General features: G+C 46.4%; 1 protein-coding gene and 1 pseudogene across 1 annotated transcript in view; both read left to right on the top strand.

Moving 5' to 3' along the window:
• EIF2A (eukaryotic translation initiation factor 2A) overlaps nt 1–20,716 on the top strand; it is a 76,634-nt gene that overhangs the window by 40,917 nt on the left and 15,001 nt on the right. Inside the window, exon 10 of the mRNA XM_088447710.1 lies at nt 1,811–2,382. Within this exon, the coding sequence (XP_088303836.1) occupies nt 1,811–2,382 (572 nt within the window). The remainder of the gene's footprint in view (nt 1–1,810; nt 2,383–20,716) is intronic.
• On the top strand, nt 7,387–7,505 carry LOC148505859 (5S ribosomal RNA; annotated as a pseudogene).

Below are 20,716 nucleotides of genomic sequence, written 5' to 3'. Positions count from 1 at the left end.
TTCTTAAAAAGAAAGAACGCACCGGAGAGCTCAGCAACACCAAAAGACCCGGAAGACCACGGAAAACAACTGTGGTGGATGACAAAATAATTATTTCCCTGGTGAAGAAAAACCCCTTCACAACAGTTGGCCAAATCAAGAACACTCTCCAGGAGGTAGATGTATATGTGTCAAAGTCAACAATCAAGAGAAGACTTCACAAGAGTGAATATAGAGTGTTCACCACAAGATGCAAACCATTGGTGAGCCACAAAAACAGGAAGACCAGATTAGAGTTTGCCAAACAACATCTAAAAAAGCCATTACAGTTCTGGAACAACATCCTATGGACAGATGAGACAAAGATCAACTTGTACCAGAGTGATGGGAAGAGAAGAGAAGTAAAGGAACTGCTCATGATCCAAAACATACTACCTAATCAGTGAAGCATGGTGGTGGTAGTGTCATGGTGTGGGCATGTATGGCTGCCAATGGAACTGGTTCCCTTGTATTTATTGATGATGTGACTGCTGACAAAAGCAGCAGAATGAATTCTGAAGTGTTTCGGGCAATATTATATGCTCATATTCAGTCAAATACTTCAGAACTCATTGGACGGCGCTTCACAGTGCAGATGGACAATAACCCGAAGCATACTGCAAAAGCAACCAAAAAGTTTTTTAAGGCTAAAAAGTGGAATGTTATGCAATGGCCAAGTCAATCCCCTGACCTGAATCCGATTGAGCATGTATTTCACTTGATGAAGACAAAACTGAAGGGAAAATGCCCCAAGAACAAGCAGGACCTGAAGACATTTGCAGTAGAGGCCTGGCAGAGCATCACCAGGGATGAAACCCAGCGTCTGGTGATGTCTATGCGTTCCAGACTTCAGGCTGTAATTGCCTGCAAAGGATTTGCAACAAAGTATTAAAAAGTGAAAGTTAGATTTAGGATTGTTTAGTTTGTCCCATTACTTTTGGCCCCTTAAAAAGTGGGAGGCACATATAGAAACCGTTGTAATTCCTACACCGTTCACCTGATTTGGATGTAATTACCCTCAAATTAAATCTGAAAGTCTGCAGTTAAAGCACATCTTGTTTGTTTCATTTCAAAGCCATTATGGTGGTGAACAGAGGCCAAAATTTGAAAATTCTGTCAATGTCCCAATATTTATGGACCTGACTGTATGTTCCCGCTTTTAGTGGGTACTCAGTAGCAAAGTCTATGGGGGCTTCATAATATACGTCTGCTAAAAACATTGCTACTCTGCAGCCAGTCAAACTACACCTGTGTCAGTATTGTCTAGAAAAGGTACTCCTTTTGCCATGGGTTTTTTATTTTATTTTATTTTATTTATTTTTTAATCCAACTCACTTCTTACTTAACAAGTTGTGTGGCTCCAGCATGCCTGCTAAAGCAGGGTGCTACTAATTGAGATGCCTCCTGACTCCATATAGCATAGCCAGGAGACGTATAGTAATACACAAACAAAAAGCATTTTTGCACAACAGTAGTAATGTGTACAACATTACCTGACAACATTTAAAAATTGTACACTGGATATAAAATACATACACACATGGTTAATAGAATTCATAGTGTTAAAAAAAATTTGGATGAGAAGTTTGGTTCAACAGGTTAAATTCCTATTTTTATGTCCCTGAGAACCACATCTTGCCACAGTAAGCCTTGACATACTTTCATTTGTGTAAGGGAATAACAATTCTTGGTGCTAAATGCACTACCAAAGTTGTACAGCCACATTAAATAACATCTTGTGATTGCAACTTCTATGTTTTATTTTTTAATGATATGCTTGTCTTTTTTACAGCAAAAAATGGTCCCATCTATGATGTTGTATGGAACAAAAATGCAACAGAGTTCTGTGCTGTGTATGGTTTCATGCCAGCCAAAGCTACCGTTTTTAACTTGAAATGTGACCCCATTTTTGATTTTGGCACTGGCCCTCGGAATGCTGCTTTCTATAGCCCTCAAGGACATATATTGGTACTTGCTGGCTTTGGTAATTTGAGAGGACAAATGGAAGTGTGGGATGTAAAAAATTACAAACTTATTTCCAAGCCAACAGCTTCAGATGCCACATTTTTCTCTTGGTGCCCAAATGGGGAGCATTTCATCACGGCTACTTGTTCCCCGAGGTTGCGAGTTGGAAATGGATATAAGATTTGGCACTATACAGGTTCTATATTACATAAATATGATGTGCCAGACAACACTGAACTGTGGCAGGTATCTTGGCAGCCATTTTCAGAAGGAGTTTTTCCAGCAAAACCAATTGTTTACCAGCCAGTGCCAGGGGATATCCCAGCAGAGGAGAGCAAGCCGGCCCAAGCTTACAGGCCACCAGCCCTGAGGAACAAACCAGTGACTAGTTATAAGCTGGTAAGTAACCATTTCTATGGTCTGATTTTTCCTCTCATAGTGTACTACTGTGCAAAGTTACCCTTTTAATGTGTCACATCAACACAAATGGACAACCAGAAAACACTTATTATATAAGCTCAGTGATCTTCATGCTTTTTCACAAATGTTGAAACAAACCCTATCCGATAAAGCAAACCAACCTTGTTTACTTTATAATAAATGTAATTTACGTATTCTAGAAGCCCTGAGGTGTTCATGTTAAGTGTGTTAGTTGGCATACTGTACTTGTATTTATGTATGTTAACTTGTGTGTGTGTGCCTTTTTCTGAGTCAGACCCTGACATGAATAACTTTGTTTTGGTTTTTTTGCTAAACTACACTGGTTTATTAGATTATTGGGAATACATTAATTCAGCTTGCAAAATAAATGGACTATGTCTAATTTATGCAATTTAATTATTACAATTCACTTTTCAGTACATAATTAAATTAAATTGTTTCTTATGCCACAGCTAAAACCCAGGTAATTGCAGATTTAACCTGGGTTGCTGCTTGGTGTAAAAGGGGCAATGGTTAGATTCCCGGTTCGAGTGACCCGGCAATCCAACCCGGGTAGCTTGTAGGGTTTAACACTGGAATGACCCGTGTAACCGGTCGTCCGACCCAGTCATCTCCAAGTGTCGAGAGAAGTGTTCCACTGCACTTTTGTGCAGTGTGAATGGCACTCATCCCTGAATAACCCGGATCGGCACGGCAGTGGAAAAGGGATCTGTCCTGGATCTGACCCGTTTTGGAACTGTGGGCTCGATTCAGACCTGCTCACTAGGATGCGTTCGCTCGTAGCGGGTCGATTTTCGCATGCGTACGCATCGCAGTGCGCGAACAAGTGTGAGAGATTGGAAAGCGTTCGCTCCCTGCGCATAGCCAGCACAGCAGATGAGTGACCATAGAAGCAGTTTGTGGGTGGTGACAGGGGCTGGTCATTGAAAACAGGGGAGTGGAGGTGTGAACACATGCGTGCCTGAGCGTCTTAACACTGTTCCAGAGGCATGCATAATTAACAGGCAGCGTAATAGTACACGTCACCTGGTTGTATTTCACACTGAAGTGATCGCAGTGCTTGCGGTAGGGTATAGTCACCCTCAAGCGCTGCTTTTGCTTCCGATGGTTGCATACACTTCCTGGAGATGACATGCGCAAATGGGCGTCTTAAGACAGGTTCGTGGACGTCAACATACACAAAGCGATTGCACGCCAAGGCATAGTGAGCATGCTTATGCCTTGCGATCGTCTGCCATACTGTCACTTAGCCAAATTTGCATACGCTGGGAGCGAGTGTACGCATCTAGTGAACAGATCTTAATGAGCTCCTGTGTTCCAAATCTCAGGTCAGACCCAGGACTTAGGTGGAAAAGTGGTATTATATCTAAGGAGGCAATTCACACATATCGCTGAGAATTATGATACAGCAATAAAGTAAGTTTTCCTGCACACCTCACGGGGTTGCAAAGGAAAATTTGCAATGTTGGTGGCTCTGTAAGAAATAGTCCAAATGCCAGCAACTTGCAGAAATTATCTGAGCACAGTGCAGATCCACTGGTGGTTAAGAACACTCCACCACTGGTCACACTATCGACCCCTCGCGCAGCCTATGGGTCATCAAATGGCATCTGTGGTGCTGCAAAAGAGAATGCAGCCACGTGCATTTATACGCCCATGATACTCCCATAACATGCCCATAATATGGCCTCTTTCTTTTTCGGGGTCCATAGGGATCCACAGGGATATCATGAGGATATTATGGTTGGAAAACCAGGCACTAAACACTCCCAGAATGCCCTGGGTCCTCCTCCATATATACCCCACCCCTAGCCATAGGACTTCAGTTGTTCGTTTGGTGCTGCAGGATTCAGACACACCTTTGTACAAATTACTGCTTAGGCAGTCCTAAGCTTTTATTTTAGGATTTATTTTACTTTGTTTCTTGAGTTGGTAGTACTTACCATCGGTATTAGGACGCATGGGCTGCAACTCCATCTACCTCTGCTGGGCTGCAACATCAGTAATTGTGCTGATTATTTCGGCAGGACGCGGCTGAGCTTAGCTAGCAGCAGTGCTGCGACCTGGACAGCACCGAATGCTCGGAGATGTCAGGTAAGGTGGTTCCTCGCTTGCGGGGAATCGCGCAGCAGTCCTAGCTTCTGGTGTCAGACGCACCAGAATTCGCTGCAAGTACCAGGGATTGTCCGCATCCTTACTACACCAGCCGGGGCCTTATCGTCTGACGCCGGGGATTGGCAGCAGACGCAATCTGCTGCCACGAGGCCAGCGTACCCGGCTGATTAACGCAGCTTAGGATGGTACGCGCTCCCCCGGCAGCTCCGACCCAGATGCAGTCTCGATGAATGAATGGTTTTGAGCGTCCTGGTTGCTCCGCCTACCCTCCACGTGTATGGGTCGCTCACAGTCCACGTTCATTGCACATGGTAGCTGTGGTTTCAGGAGGGTCTGGGTCAGTCTCCCTGTATATCTCTCCTATGGTTAAGGTATACGGTGCTCTATATCCTACTATTACTTTGCTTTAATGTAGTTGGTTTTGAGCCCATTGTAATGATATTACATATGCATTGTATGGGACTGTTTCCTAGCTGCTGTTTGCATTGCACTTATATCCTACCAATGTGATTGCGATTTAGTGCCTATTTGCAAATTTCTACTGTCAATCTAACTATCGCTGTTATTTCTTTCTGTGTGCTTCACATTCATTAGATTTGTGAAGATTGTCACATAAACTTTGCGATTGTTGTTCAACTTTGAACATGTCAAAAGACAAAGGGAAACAGGAGGGGGAGCCACCTGTGCTGGTTTCATGTAAATCATGTACGGCATATGTTTCCTCACAGGACATAAAGGTATTGGTGAAGGTGGTCACATTGCATTGTTACCTTTTATACATATATATTCTAAGCGTAAAGGGAAACAGTAATAAATATCAATGCTATTGCTCTATTTGACCCTCAAGTACCAGGTGTGTACGGGTTAAATTGTACTTCACATTTACTTGTGAAGACTGAGCTGCAATCCCCCTCTCTCCTAATTAATTGGAGACGCCCAGCTGCAATTGATCATGGAAATGTTTGCTGAGGGGAGATTTGGTCTCTGAGTATACCTTTCTCCTAGGTCCAAGGATTCCACTGGAATCCTACCAACTTTTGTTTTGTTAGTTGATTTGGTGCTGACTTGTAAGTAGAGGAGGCAGAATATTTATGCATGTAGATCCTACCATACTTATGTATTTAGGTAGTTGATTTTAATGCCCTTTTGCAAATATATTATATGCATTCTATGTGACTTATGCTAACTCTGCTGGAAAGAAGAGTTTTTTTGTTTTTGTTCTGTTTCCTAACCCTATACTACCTGATGTGAAGTACTCTCTAACCCCTATACATTTAATAGGCTCTTTGCATTGGTAACCCTACACTGGTTGTAGGTTACTTGGAAGTATTTCCCATGTCTCAGGACAAAGGTAAACAGGAGACTGTTGTCCTTGTGCAGGTTTCATGTAAATGGCCTCTCAGGATTTCATACAGGATGGACTGTGATTTGATTATATACCACAACAGTCCACCTCGCCAGCACCTGTTCAGGGATTAGCCCCCACACTGCCACCCACAGTGATTACAGCCTGCTATGTTTCCTCTTCCCATTCATCCTTCATGGATGGAGTGTATTGTCCACTCAGTTCAGAATCTGGTTTTAGCGTGTACCTATCTGCAAGTGTTAAAGCCGAATAAGGGGTTCCCATAAGGAACGTCAGCCGCCTAAGCATATATATGGATCGTAGTCCATCCTGTTTCAGATTCTGATATATCATTTGAGGAGGCAGAGGATACACAGGCCCAGAGGGAGAAACCTATCTCTTCTGAGGAGCATCATTGATCAATGGAACTTCTCTAGAGGGGCGGTTAATTCAATCCTCATTATAGAGGATGAAGTACAGGCTCCTAAAGTCTTATAAATCTGGTGTTCAGACATCAGAAAGTGATTTAGGCTGGATTCCTTCAATCTGAACGGCTCACTGAGCTTATAGGGGAAGCATGGAACACTCTAGGTAGATTGTTCCAGATTCTAAAAAAAGATTAGTACCAAATCCCCCTCCCTACTAGGGATTCTTACGTGACACCTCCCTAAAGGGTTACACCCAAGAAAGTTGTTTTCACAGCTCCCCAATCAGATCCTATCAAGGCCATTTATGCCCTGCTAAATTCTCAGGGGTGTTAACTAACAAGGAAGGCGTATTACTCAGATTTGTGTTTGATTCAGAAGCTAAATAGATATCGCTCTATTGTGAATCTGAAATCTCTCAACAGGTTCATCCATGTGCCCAAGTTCCGTATGGAGACCCTATGGTCAATTATGCTGGCAATGGAACCTGGGGATATCATGGTTCCCTGAACATACAAGATCAGATCTGAATGTACCTATTGTGCTATTCACCAAGGGTTTCTGAGTTTTGGCTGTTCATCAGCAACATTACCATTGCCTATTGGTTTGTCCACAGCCCCTCGGGTGTTTTACCAAGATAATGGCAGTCATGACTGCTCATCTCAGAAGGAGTCAGGATATTGCCATACTTGGAAGGCCTCCTGATATTGACATTCTATGGATGTTTTACAATTGCAAATGCACATATTGCTCCAAAATAAGAAGGTACCCATTCACTCAGCTAGGCAGGTCCTGGTGTCCATGGATCCACCTTCAACATGGTGGAATATGCCCAGTTACTTTTCAGACCTCTACAAAGAACAATTCTCTCCAGGTGGAACGGACAGCATCATCTTATAAGGTCTCAGAGGATCATCACTCCCTCTTGAGGTGGCTGAGAATGGATCATCTTGACAAAGGGCGCCCATTCTGGATTCCAAATTGGATCTAACCACGGACGCCAGCCTTAGCGGATAGAGGGCAGTGACAGGTCATCACACCTTTCAGGGAAGATGGACAAATCACGAGGGTCATAATACCTACAGCCACACCACACTGGGCATGCCCAATCTCCTCTGATCTTGGAAGCTATGCAGTATTGGGTCTGGTTAGTACTTGGATGGGAGACCACCTTGGAATACCAGGTGCTGTAGGTAACTGCCAATAAACATTCTGGAACTGCGAGCAGTATACAGAGCACTCATCAGGGCACAGGACCTGCTCCAGGCAGGCCGGTCCAGATCCAGTCTGACAATGAGATTAGAGTGGGCTACCTCCATCATCAGGGAGGCACAACAAGTTATGTAGACATGAAGGAAGTGGCAAGGGTTCTGATTTGGGCAGAACATCATCTTCCGGCCATCTCTGCAATATTCATACCAGGAGTGCTAAGTCGCCAGGACATACATGTCTGAGAGTGGTCTCTCTATCTGGGAGTGTTTCAGCTCCTGGTAAACAAATGGGGTCTACCAGAGAGAGATCTCATGGCATCACGCCACAACCACAGGGTCCCCAAGTGCGGGTCAAGGTCTAGAGACCCATCAGCAGCATTTGTGGATGCACTGGGATGGGATTTTAAGATGGCGTATCTATTGCATCTGATTTCTCTACTCCCAGGAGTTCTCCGAAAATTCAAACAGGAAGGCGGAATGGTAATACTGGTGGCTCATTAGTCATTAGTTCACCGACATACATGATCTGTCCATAGACAGTCGTATCCTCTTCCTTTATAGGAGGATCTGCTAACGCAGGGTCCTTGCCGACATCCGGGCTTACTTTGTCTGGTTTTTACGGCGAGGCTCTTGAATCTTACATTCTAGGAGCAAAAGGTTTTCCAGTTCTGTAATTCAAATGACAGTTAGTGCTTCTGCCCGCATCTATTACAGAGCTTGACATTCTTTTGGTCAATGGTGTTCCCATAAGGAATATGATCATAAGGTGTTCACGATTTACTTATAACCACACCACACTGGACATGCCAGATCTTGTCTGATCTTGGCCTGGCTGTTACTTGGATGGGAGACCACCTGGGAATACCAGGTGCTGTAGGTGCTTGCCTGGCCACTTTGAGAGTGCAGTTTTCTACTTCAGGGTCCATAGGGTATCCACAGGATACCTTGGGGTATAGGTGTGACGTCAGTCATCGGGCACCAAAGAGTTAAGCTTTCAGCCTCCCAGGATGCACTAGGTCCCCCTCCTATACCCCGCCCCCGAGCCAAGGCATCTCAGTTTCGTTTGGTGCCCGGCCGTAGTCGGAGGCACCTGCTAGAGGGGGGCTTAGAAGAGCCCCTGAAGCTTTTTCTTCATGCAGCTGTGGCTGCATATCTGGATGAACAGCATGGACAGTCAGTCCTGACGTCCATGCTGTCTTCCCTACACCCCGCCGGTACCAGAACGCCGGTACTGATCCGGGGATGCTGGTGGACATCTGGGGTCACAGCTAGCGGTGACCCCAGATATTCCGGACCATGGTCCGGATTCAAGGGGGACAGAGGTAAGCAGCGGGGTCCCGCGGGGGGGGTCCCCGCTGATCACATGGTCCTAAGTCCCCAGGCAGGGGGCTCCCTGGGGACTGGCTGCAGCGTGGAGCCAGGCGACCAACCTGCGCTTCCACTACCCCCTGGGACAGCGGACCGCAGCAGAGCGGTAGCGCTGAGGCGTCCCAGGGGTTAAATGCATGCCAGGGGAGCGCGCCTTCCCTGTCTCACAGCCGGCGCCTCCCCCGCTGCAGACAGCCCTCTCTGCACTGTGCTGACTGGCCCTGTGTCAGCGCTCCTCCCCCAGGCCAGCCTTCTCTCTGCTCCTCGGTGGCCATCTTTTCTAAAGCATGGTGAACGCTGCTGGAAGCCTGCATTGGAAGCATCGTGGTCTGGGTCCCCCCGCATACCTCTCCTCCGCTGTGGTCAGGTCTGTGTATGCAGCGCTGTGTCCTACCAGGCCCTGTGTCTGTGTAGTTGAGTGATCAGCGCTGTTAGTGCAGGAATTGTTATTTCTTTGCATTGTATGTGACTGTGCTAGCGCTGCTGCCTGTAACTTTTTTTTTCTAAACTGTCAGCTTTATACTGTCCCTGTTTTTTCTGCTAAGCCCTTGCGGTGCGGTGCTGCAGGGTGGTCTCTCGCCTCTTAAATATATAATTGGTGAGAGGGGTCACATACGTGGTGCCATCATGTCTGAAAGTGATTTTCCCCTCCGGTTACAGTGTACTACGTGTAAAGTACCGTTAGCGGAGGGGGAGGGTAGCGCGGAGGGCCTCTGCCGGCAGTGTTTGTCTATGGCGCGGCCTCTTACGGTTACTGCACCGGTACAGGAGCCGCCCTGGGCTTGTTTCGCTCAAGCGCTTACAGCCTTAGTGGGCCAGTTAGCTCCGCAGCCCGCGTTTACACCGATGGGTTTGTCCCAGCAGTCAGTGGTGTCGTCACCCATGCAGGGTTTCCCACGACAATTGGTGTTACCCCACAGTCTCCCTATTTCCCCGCTCCCGGTTTCTCAGGAGCCAGCGTGGGTTAACTCCCTGACTAGTTCTGTACAGCACTTGTCGGATGTGTTGCAAGGGGAGTCTGTGATGCGGCCGCATAAACGGCCGGTGGCGTCTCTGTCGGCTCCTTATGAGGATGACGAAGGGACGTCTGATGATGGGGAGATTCTGGATCCTTACGATCAGGAACCTCTCCATGCTAAGGATGCTGATGCTAAGTCCAAAGTATATATTCCTGGACTTATTCGGGCGGTCCGCACAGCCTTGGTGATTGATGACGAAGTTCCCCCAGCGGCTAAATCTAAGTATGCCTTTTTCAAAGATGTGAAGGGCGATGCCACAGTCTTTCCTCTTTTGGGTCAGTTGGTGGACCATTTAGAGGAGGCGTGGAAACAGCCTGGCAAAAGATACCAGCCGCAGAGATGCCTGGCGGTGGCTTATCCGTTCGCGGATAATAATTTTGCAAAGTGGGAATCCCCTCCACAGGTGGATTCTCACGTGACCCGTCTTGTCCGTAGTGCCACATTGCCGATGCCATCCATGTCCTCCCTTAAGGATGCTACGGACCGCAAGGTGGAGATCTGCCTGAAGTCCGCTTATTCCCTTGCGGGGGGGGGGGGCAGCACGGCCGGCTATGGCCATTTGCTGGGTTGCCAGAGCGATGGAGCGCTGGGCGGATTCATTAGAGGCTTCTTTTGATTCCGACTGTCCGGCCGAACAGGCGGAGTTGATTGGCAATCTCCGTGATTCGGCCACCTACATCAACGAGGCGGCCCTAGACATTAGTACTCTGGTGTCTAGGATTTCTTCAGCAGCGGTAGCTGCTCGTCGCACCTTGTGGCTGCGATCCTGGAAGGCGGACGCAGATTCCAAAAAGGGTCTGGAGGCGTTGCCATTTACCGGAGAAGTTCTCTTCGGTCCGGATCTGGATAAGATTGTGGCCACGCTGGCGGCAGCCAAATCGGCTTGTCTCCCGTCGGCCGCTGCTCCTTCTGGTTCTGGACCATCATCCTTTCGGTCATCTAGGGCCCAGGGCAGGCCCAAACCACAGTCGTTTCCTCGACAGGCTGGCCCTAAGAAATCGGTCAAGCCCCGGAAGCAGACATGGAGTCCCAGACGTCCGGCCCCCAAGCCAGATGACAAGCCTGCGGCCTGACGGTCCGGGCCTCCCTTTGGGGGATCCCAGGGTGGGAGGCCGCCTGCTGCAGTTCGCCCAGTGTTGGTCGACCACTACGACAGACACTTGGGTTCTGGAGGTGGTCTCCCACGGGTACGCCCTCTCCTTCCGGCACAGACCCCCGGCTCGATTCTTCACCACGGGTCTACCATCAGACCGGAACAAGGCTACGGAGCTGCGGAAGGTATTGCACACTATGCTCCAGGCTGGAGTTATAGTGCCTGTTCCATTCCCCCAGAGGGGCCAGGGTTTCTATTCAAATCTTTTTTTGGTACAGAAACCCAATGGGTCGTATCTTCCGATTCTCAACCTCAAAGCACTCAACAGGTCTTTGCAGGTACCGAAGTTTCGGATGGAGACCCTACGGTCCATCATTCTGGCGCTGGAACCTGGGGACTACATGGTGTCATTGGACATACAGGACGTTTACCTGCATGTCCCTATTCTTTTGCGCCATCAACAGTTCCTCAGGTTTGCAATCCGCAGCGACCACTTCCAGTTTCGGGCGTTACCTTTTGGCCTGGCGACAGCACCACGTGTTTTCACCAAGGTGATGGCGGTCATGGCGGCTTCTCTACGGCTGCAGGGAGTCCGCATGTTGCCGTACTTGGACGACCTGTTATTGGTGGCAGGATCTCCAGAGCTCCTGTTACGCCACTTGGACCTGACCATTGCACTGCTGCAACGGCACGGCTGGCTAATCAACTGGCAGAAGTCCACTCTAATCCCGTCTCGGAGGATTCTGCATCTTGGAGCCTTGTTGGACTCGGGACAGCAAAGGATCTTCGTGACGGAGGACAAGATCTCTGCTTTACAGTCGAGGGTGCGCAGTTGTCTGCACAGCTGCCGGGTGTCCCTACACTCGGCGATGAGGTTACTGGGCTCCATGGTGTCGGTGTTCGACATGGTGGAATACGCCCAGTTTCACTCCAGACCTCTGCAGCACCTGATCCTGTCCAAGTGGAAAGGGCTGCCTCAGTCTCTGAAGTCCCAGACGATTGTGCTCACCCCGGAGGTTCGCCTGTCCCTTGCTTGGTGGTTACAGACGACCCACCTCAACAAGGGACGTCCGTTCTGGGTTCCAAATTGGGTCCTGTTGACAACGGACGCCAGTCTTCGGGGCTGGGGAGCAGTTTCGGGTCCACACTTGTTCCAGGGCAGGTGGACGCCGACAGAAGCGGAGCTTCCAATAAATATCTTGGAACTCCGTGCGGTCTTCAATGCTCTCCAGCAGGCACATCGGTTTCTCCAGGGTCACCCGGTGCAGGTCCAGTCGGACAACGCTACCACCGTGGCCTACATAAACAGGCAAGGAGGAACTCGCAGTCGGGCGGCTCTCGTAGAGGTCTCTCGGATCCTGGTTTGGGTGCAGCGCAATCTTCCGGCCATATCAGCGGTCTTCATCCCGGGAGTGCTAAATTGGGAGGCGGACTTTCTAAGTCGCCAGGACGTTCATCCGGGGGAATGGTCCCTGCACCCGGACGTTTTTCAACTGCTGGTGGACAGGTGGGGTCTTCCAGAGATCGACCTCATGGCGTCCCGGCACAACAACAAGTTGCCGGTGTACGGGTCTCGCACAAGAGACGAAGGGGCGTCTCTGGTGGATGCTCTGTCCGTCCGGTGGACGTTCCGGTTCGCATACCTGTTCCCTCCGGTCTCCCTTCTTCCACGGGTAATCCGGAAATTCAAACAGGAAGGAGGGACGCTCCTGTTGATAGCTCCCGCGTGGCCAAGACGGCACTGGTTCTCAGACCTTCAGGGTCTGTCCGTGGACAGTCCTCTGCGGTTGCCGCTACGACTGGACCTTCTGTCTCAGGGTCCTTGTCTTCACCCGGACCTGACTCGGCTGTCTTTGATGGCGTGGCTGTTGAGACGGCCATGCTGAGGTCCCGGGGGTTTTCCAGCTCTGTGGTGCGTACCACGTTACGAGCTCGGAAACCGTCTTCCGCGAGGATATACCATCGCGTGTGGCATACGTTCTTCCAGTGGTGTCGACCGCGAGGTTATGCACCGCGGGAGTTTCGTCTGTCTTGGATTCTCGCCTTCCTGCAAGCGGGACTAGATCATGGGCTTCGCCTTGCTTCTTTGAAGGTACAGGTTTCGGCCCTATCTGTCTGGTTTCACCGTAGGATTGCTACAATCCCGGATGTGCACACCTTTATTCAAGGTGTTGTCCGCATTCAGCCGCCCTTTGTTTCACCTGTGGCATCTTGGGATTTGGCTGTGGTCCTGAGGGCTCTCCAAGGACCGCCGTTTGAATCACTGGGCTCAGTGGATATTAAATGGCTAACAGCTAAGACTGTTTTCCTTCTGGCTATTGCTTCGGCCAGACGTGTTTCTGAGTTAGGGGCTCTTTCTTGTAGACCCCTTTTCTTGGTTTTTCATGGGAACAGGGCAGTGCTCCGCACTCGGCCCGAGTTTCTTCCCAAAGTTGTTTCCCAGTTTCATGTTAACGAGGAAATCGTTGTTCCGGCCTTTAACTCACCGGGTCTTTCCGTGGGTGAGGCCTCTTTGGATGTTGTGCGGGCCTTAAGGACTTATGTTGACCGCACTTCTTCGTTTAGGAAGTCGGATGCTTTGTTTGTCCTCTATGGCTTCCGTAAAAAGGGTTGGCCTGCTTCAAAGCAAACTTTGGCAGCCTGGATCCGTATGGCTATTTCTGAAGCTTATCTTCATGAAGGCCTGCCGGTTCCTCCTTCTGTGAAGGCTCATTCCACTAGGTCTGTGGGTCCTTCGTGGGCAGCTCGACGTGGTGCCTCTGCAGTCCAGATCAGCAAGGCTGCTACGTGGTCCTCTGTCCATACCTTCGTGAGGTATTACAGGTTTGACACCTTCGCCTCTCAGGATGCTTCCTTCGGGCGGCGGATTCTCCTTTCTGCACAGGAGCGTCCCCACCCTTAAAGGATACTGCTTTGGGACATCCCCAAGGTATCCTGTGGATACCCTATGGACCCTGAAGTAGAAAATATGAGATATGGTAAGAACTTACCCTTGTTATCTCTATTTCTACGAAGTCCATAGGGTTCCACAGGACTCCCGCCCTGTCGCACCTGTGCTGCAGATGGGCTTTGCTCTGGTCACCGGTTTTCGGTCTCCCTCTGGTGAGAATGTGATTCTTGTATGTGTCCAGATCTTTGTTCTCTCTCTTCCTTCTCCTCCTCCGGCCTATGGCTTGGTAACTAACTGAGATGCCTTGGCTCGGGGGCGGGGTATAGGAGGGGGACCTAGTACATCCTGGGAGGCTGAAAGCTTAACTCTATGGTGCCCGATGACTGACGTCACACCTATACCCCAAGGTATCCTGTGGAACCCTATGGACTTCGTAGAAATAGAGATAACAAGGTGAGTTCTTACCATATCTCATATTTTTTGCACCTTCAGTCTGGTTCCAGAAGAAGATTGCTTCATTACCAGATGTTAGAATTTTTTTCGAACGAGTTCTGCGAGCTCAGTCTCTCTTTGTTCCACCCGTAGCACCGTGGTACTTGTCTTTTGTTCTTAAGTGGTTACAAGCTTCCCCATTTCAACCTTTAAAATCTGTTGATTTGAAGTGGTTGACAGCAAAGACAATTTTTCTTCTTGCTATCTCTTCTGCTTGCAGAGTCTCTGATTTGGCAGCGCTCTCTTGTCGTTCCCCATTTTTTATTTTTCACCAGGATAAAGGTGTTCTTCGTACTAGGGAGGGTTACCTTCCTAAGGTAGTGTCCTGTTTTCATGTAAATGAAGAACTTGTGGCTCCAGCTTTTCAGTCTCCAGACCTCTCTGTAGGTGATGCCTCCCACGATGTAGTTCGTGCTTTCCGTATTTAGGTGGAGCGTACGAATTCTGTTAGAAAATCAGATTTTCTATTTGTATTATATGGTTTTCACAAATGAGGATAGCCAGTTAGTAAATAGACTCTGGTGAGATGGCTACGCGTGACTATCTCCCAGGTGTATACACAGGCTGATCTTCCTGTCCCAAGCACGGTGACAGTGCATTCTACTCGGTCTGTAGGGCCACTGTGGGCATTCAGTCGTGGTGCCTCTGCTGAACAATTATGCAAGGCTGCCACATGGTCTTCTGTCCACACTTTTCTTAGGTTCTGTGCCTTTGATACTTTTGCCTCTCAGGATGATTCCTTTGAGCGACGAGTTCTCCTTTCTGCTCAGGAGCGTCCCCCAGCCTAGGGGAACTGCTTTAATAGATTCCCATGGTATCCCTGTGGATCCCTATGGACCCCTCAGAAGAAATAGAGTTATGGTAGACTTGCCTAGATAACTCCTTTTCTTCGAGGTCCATAGGGTCCACAGGGCACCCACACTGACTCACCTGACTTCATTGGGTGAATTTGTTTAGGTCACAGATTCCCTCATCTTCTGTAAGAGTGTTTCTGGCGTATGATTGTTCTTCTCCTATTTCCTTTTCCTGCCTTGAGGCTTGTTAACTAAACTGAAGTACTATGGCTCTGGGAGGGGTATATATGGATGAGGACCCAGGGCATTCTGGGAGCCAAAGCTTTAACTGTTAGGTGCCTGGTCTTCCAACCGTAATATCCCCATGGTATTCCTGTGGACACTATGGACCTCGAAGAAACTGAGTTATCTAGGTAAGTCTACCATAACACTATATTTTTGTGTTCACTTCAGGTAACCTCCCAATCAATTCCTAGAAATGCCCATGATTCACAGTGGCCTTTTCTAATAATACTGATCCCGTACGCACCTGTGGCAATTAGGTTTAGGCCTTTGCAGTCTGGATTTCCTGGACTTTTTGTGCATGCGCAGAGTAGCAAGATATCTCTCAACTGCGCAAACATTGGCCTCTGAATCAGGCCCTAAGTCACCCATGCTGAAAATTATACTACTGGGCCAGTTACATTTGTCAACCATTAGTGGGAAGAAAACACTACAGTAAGTGCATGGTCAGCATATATTGCAGATTGTGTCATTAACCCAGGTTCATTTGTAATTATCAATTGGGTATATGTTAAAGATTGTTTTCCTACCATATTGCAAAAGAGATTAAAGCATTGCATTGTTCTTGTTTATTCACGCTTAAAACCCAAAAAATATCTGGCGTTGCACCTCCCAAGCAGGAGTATAGGAAAATATTTGAAAATATTCTGACTGCTGCCTTGAATAAAGTTGGGGGAAGTATCAACCCACCAAAAAAAGCGCTCTAAAAAAAAAATAATTAAAAGTAATTCAGGGCGCTGTCGGAAAATAAATTTAATCATAAAATAAGAAATACAATAACAAGCAAATCCAATACTACAAAGTACATAAACTGTAATACACTAAACCATATCCCCAGTAAAAAATCTCTGGATCCAGATTAAAAACAGATGTATGTCACAGTCATTATTTTATATCCACCTGCACAGAATTATATCCAATGTGGTATATTTTATTATATTTGAAACATAGTAGCAAGGTAGTTGTGTATTTCATATGAAACACATTGCAGAAGAAAGCATAGAACTTATTCCCAGTGCAAAAACAATCAGTCTCCACTTGGTAGAATTTTGTCAATCTGACTGCTCTCTCAGGCAGTCTCTCGTATGCAAGCTATACCTTCTGAGCAACCCTGAAAGGCAGTGGAAGTTCTAAAATATTTGTATCTCATTGCCACCGCTCCGGACCAATCTGCTCTCACCGGCAGTTTCTAATATGCAGCTGTACTTTCTGAGCAACGCTGACTGACAGTGGTAAAGTATTAGTGTTTGTATCTCATCGCCGCCGCTTCAGACAAGTGGATCCCGTTTGTGTATAACCCGAGGGGGATGGTGTCTCTGATGACCGGTCAGCGATTTCAACGAAAAGAAGAGTCATCAAGAATTTCTTGACAAAATGTGTGATAGATCATTGCGTTGGTTTTTTCATTTTTGACCTAATCTAATTGTATTAGGCATTATTCACTACTATTTCTCTTACCACTAGTGCGGACTCCTCCGTTTATTCTACGGATACAAAATAATGACTTCACCATTATTTTAGCTATCAATTCCACAGTTGAAGTACAGAGTTTTTTTTTCACTGACTGTGACAAACATGTTTTGAATCTGGATCCAGAGATTTTTTATTGGGGATATGGTTTAGTGTATTATATGTACTATATAGTATTGTATTTGCTTGTTGTTGTATTTATTATTTTATGATTACATTTATTTTCTGACAGCGCCCTGAATTACTTTTATATTTATTCACGCTTAATCCTATGATTACAACATTTATTATTCTCATAATCTTTTATTTATAAAGCACCACACTGTGGCCCTGATTCACTACGGATCGCTATTGCGATTGCAGCTGTGATTACACACGCAGGTCTGCGAATATATTCTATTGAATGCAATCGTAAAGCCAGCATAGAGATGCCCACTATCGCTATCTCAAATCTGTAATACCTTGCAGTGCTGCGTATGCCTCAAGAAATCTCTGCCTCTCACACAGAATTACAGTAGCCCTGACCTTACTCAGAAATTGCTGACCTCGCTGTACGCAGTAAGTACTCAAGCTGCGTATGCCATCGCAGTGGCTAATTTATGCACGCTTATACAACGGCGTTGAAACAGACTGGCAAGCCTGTGTTTCTCCAACCACTCCTACGTCACCACCCCAGAACGCTGACCTCCTGTCACTCACTCTGCGATGGCTTACTTTCTACGTGTGCGATTGCAGTGCGATCGCAATGCTAACTCATGCGCACAGCGATGCATACTCACGCACGATCGGCCAATCTGCGTACGCTGTTGCAGTTGCGATCAGGCCCTTAGTCAGGGCCACACACTCTCACACAATCCCTAACAATGGGGACACTCTTTAGTTACCTAGATTCTAGGGCTGGCTCAGGTGGAAATTGGCAGTCTGCCAAAAACCTACTGCATATGTCGTCGCAGTGGCTAATTTATGAAGGCCCATGTAATGGCGTTCAATCGGACAGGCACGCCTGCGTTTCTCCGTCCACTTCCCTGGCACCACCCCCAAACGCTGACATCCCGTGTCTCCATCTGCAATCACTTCCTTTCTGCGTGCGTGATCGCAGCGCGATCGTAATGCTAACTCACGCACGCGCACTGCGATGTATACGCATGTGCAGTACACACCATAGGCTGATCTGCGTACGCAGTTACGATCCGTGATGAATCGGGCCCTGTGTTCACAGTGTAATCCAAGGGGTAAACAAAGAAACCTATCTTAATTACACGGCAGAAGTACAATGCACAGCACTTAAATATAATGTCAGTGTTTAACTTGCTTTACTAAGTAATATGTTCTTATTGCAATACAAAGCAAGAGAAGTACGGGACTTGTTAACTAATGTTGTCTTATGTACCATTGCCTGCAAAATAATAATGTTTAAAATATACTAAATTATAATAATTTTATAGGAACCGTGGTTTGGTGATTTAAGATTAAGGTTTATAACCCCTGGACTAATTGATCTTCATTAAACTCCTATTAATGGCTTTTGATGACCTTTCTCCTGCTGTATTTTATATAGCAGGATTACTACATTTATGTTATATTTATAATTTCAGTACTATTATGAATATGCAATAATTTACATCATGGTCTTCGGTAATTGCTTATTATATTTTATAGTTTAGTGGTTAAAAAAAAAGGAAATGTTAGTAGGACTGCTGTAATTAGACAGCATGTAATCCAAGTCCTTTAACTGAATATATTGCAGACTAGATGGTTTGTAACTGCTGCTTCTCTAGGTTTTACAGTCTCTATAAATGCATCTGTGTGCAAGAGAGGCACAGACTTTATTGGACAAAATAGCAGGTATTTCCTGAGTGGCCTGGGGTAAAACACACATATTCCTGAACAAAGTTAACACCGTTCAACGGCGCAGCCGTGTGGCAAAAAACTAGTATTACTTGAGCTGCATACACACAACGATTTTTTGAACGATTATTTAAAATGATTATCGTTAAACGATATCGTTTAACGATAATCAATTGAAAAAATCATTCACTTTCTGAGTCAAACGATGAACGATAATCGTTCATGCGCGTTCACGTTTGTAGTTCAGTCAGACTTGTCAACTCAACGATTTTCATTAAGGCAATATGCAAAAATCGTTTGTAGTTCATAAAAATCGTTCATTACACTTTAAAAAAATCTGACAGATAATCGTTGAGAAAATCGTTGGTAACAAAATCGTTGTGTGTGTGTGTATGCAGCTTTATTCATTCAGTTTTTACATTTAGTTTTATTTGCACATTATAACTTCCCTAATGAGCTCTGTTGTAAAGAAGAAGGGAAATGTCTTTAAAGTTTTAAGGAAGTTGACTGCAACTTAACAATAAAGTGAAAAATACCCTTCTAATATAAAATTGCATACAGTAGCAGTCTGCATTCCCACAGCATGTCTTTCTTAAAAAAGCAAAACCTCTTTAAATTTTAGTAGTAGTAATTTAAATCCATATTCTCCACGTTGCGAATTTATGACTTTAACCAGTGCTGCCATATTTTGATGGCATAGTAAGTAGATTTATTTTTCTGTTTATGTCCTAAAATAAAACCAGTGGGAAGCAGAAAGGGGCACACGGAAATGTTTTAAGACCACTAATACTATGTATATTTGTTATTGAATTTCTTCTTCGCAGCTTTATGGCAGCCATTACTCTGGGATTATATATCATTCCCCCAGTATAGACGGGACGTTTTTTGCCAAGGACCACCCACCTGTCTCCTAGTCAGGGAAGTTTATTTTTTCTGTTCTAAAAGGCTTACCTCATTCTAAAGTCCCAGCGTATGCACCTCTGTGTAGCCATGGTCTGTAGATGGGTTGGCACCCCGAGAGGAGGCAGGTGTGTGGCGCTGTATTGCCGGAGCTCAACAGGTGGTTGAGCTGGCGGTCAGTTGCCTTAGAGCTCAACACCTGAATCCCGGTCATCACATCTCTGGAGACGGTCTGAGTGCGGCTGGAAGTTGGAACCCCACGTAAGTATTGATGACGCGGCCACCCCAGCTAGCAGTGTGGGACACCCTGGTCAAAGGGTTTAGGGCCGCATAAAGGTGGCGCTGCGCACCGGGACACTAGGACATAAGGGTGCTTTTGCCCTCCGTTCAGCACAAGGAGTGGTGTCCTTCTGCTGTATTTTACAGCTGGATTCAGCATGGATAAGGAGCCTTTTCCCAAAAGCCAACAAGTGCCCAGGAGAGGTAATAGGGCACGTTTTCTACTAGTGTCAGTTAGGATATTTAGTAATGGTGTATTGTCAATTCTACAGTGTGACTTCAGCTTTGGGAGCTAGGAAGAAATCATGCAGAAAAAGCATTGTTCTAATATTTGCATGGCTTGTGATAAACCTTTCTCAGGAGTGAAGGATGTTGCATTATGCAAGGATTGTGTTACGGATACCTCACCCGTTGCTAGTCAGCCTAATCTGATGCAGGAATTAATGGAGTGGATGAAGAAGTCCTTTGTGTCTAAGGAGGAATTTGTGGAGTTACAAAGAGCTAAGAGAACTAGGTCACAGACTAGCCTGGATTATGATTATGGGGCTATGTCATCAGAGATTGTATCTGAAGATGATTTGGAAAATGTTTCTAGTTCAGGGTCAAGAGAGATCCAAGAGGTTGCTAGAATGTTTAATTTGCAGATTGTGGAAAGCATGTTGCAATATATCTATAAATCTATGAATTATAACGAAACTCTGCAACAGTCTTGTGATCAAGATTTGATTTTTTGAAGACAGGTCCAAAAGGGTAGTTTTTCC

The sequence above is a fragment of the Taudactylus pleione genome, unplaced genomic scaffold (assembly GCF_031769625.1).
Source record: "Taudactylus pleione unplaced genomic scaffold, aTauple2 ptg000436l, whole genome shotgun sequence".
NCBI classification, from domain to species: Eukaryota; Metazoa; Chordata; class Amphibia; order Anura; family Myobatrachidae; genus Taudactylus; species Taudactylus pleione.
This window is presented reverse-complemented; position numbering and strand designations above follow the sequence as displayed.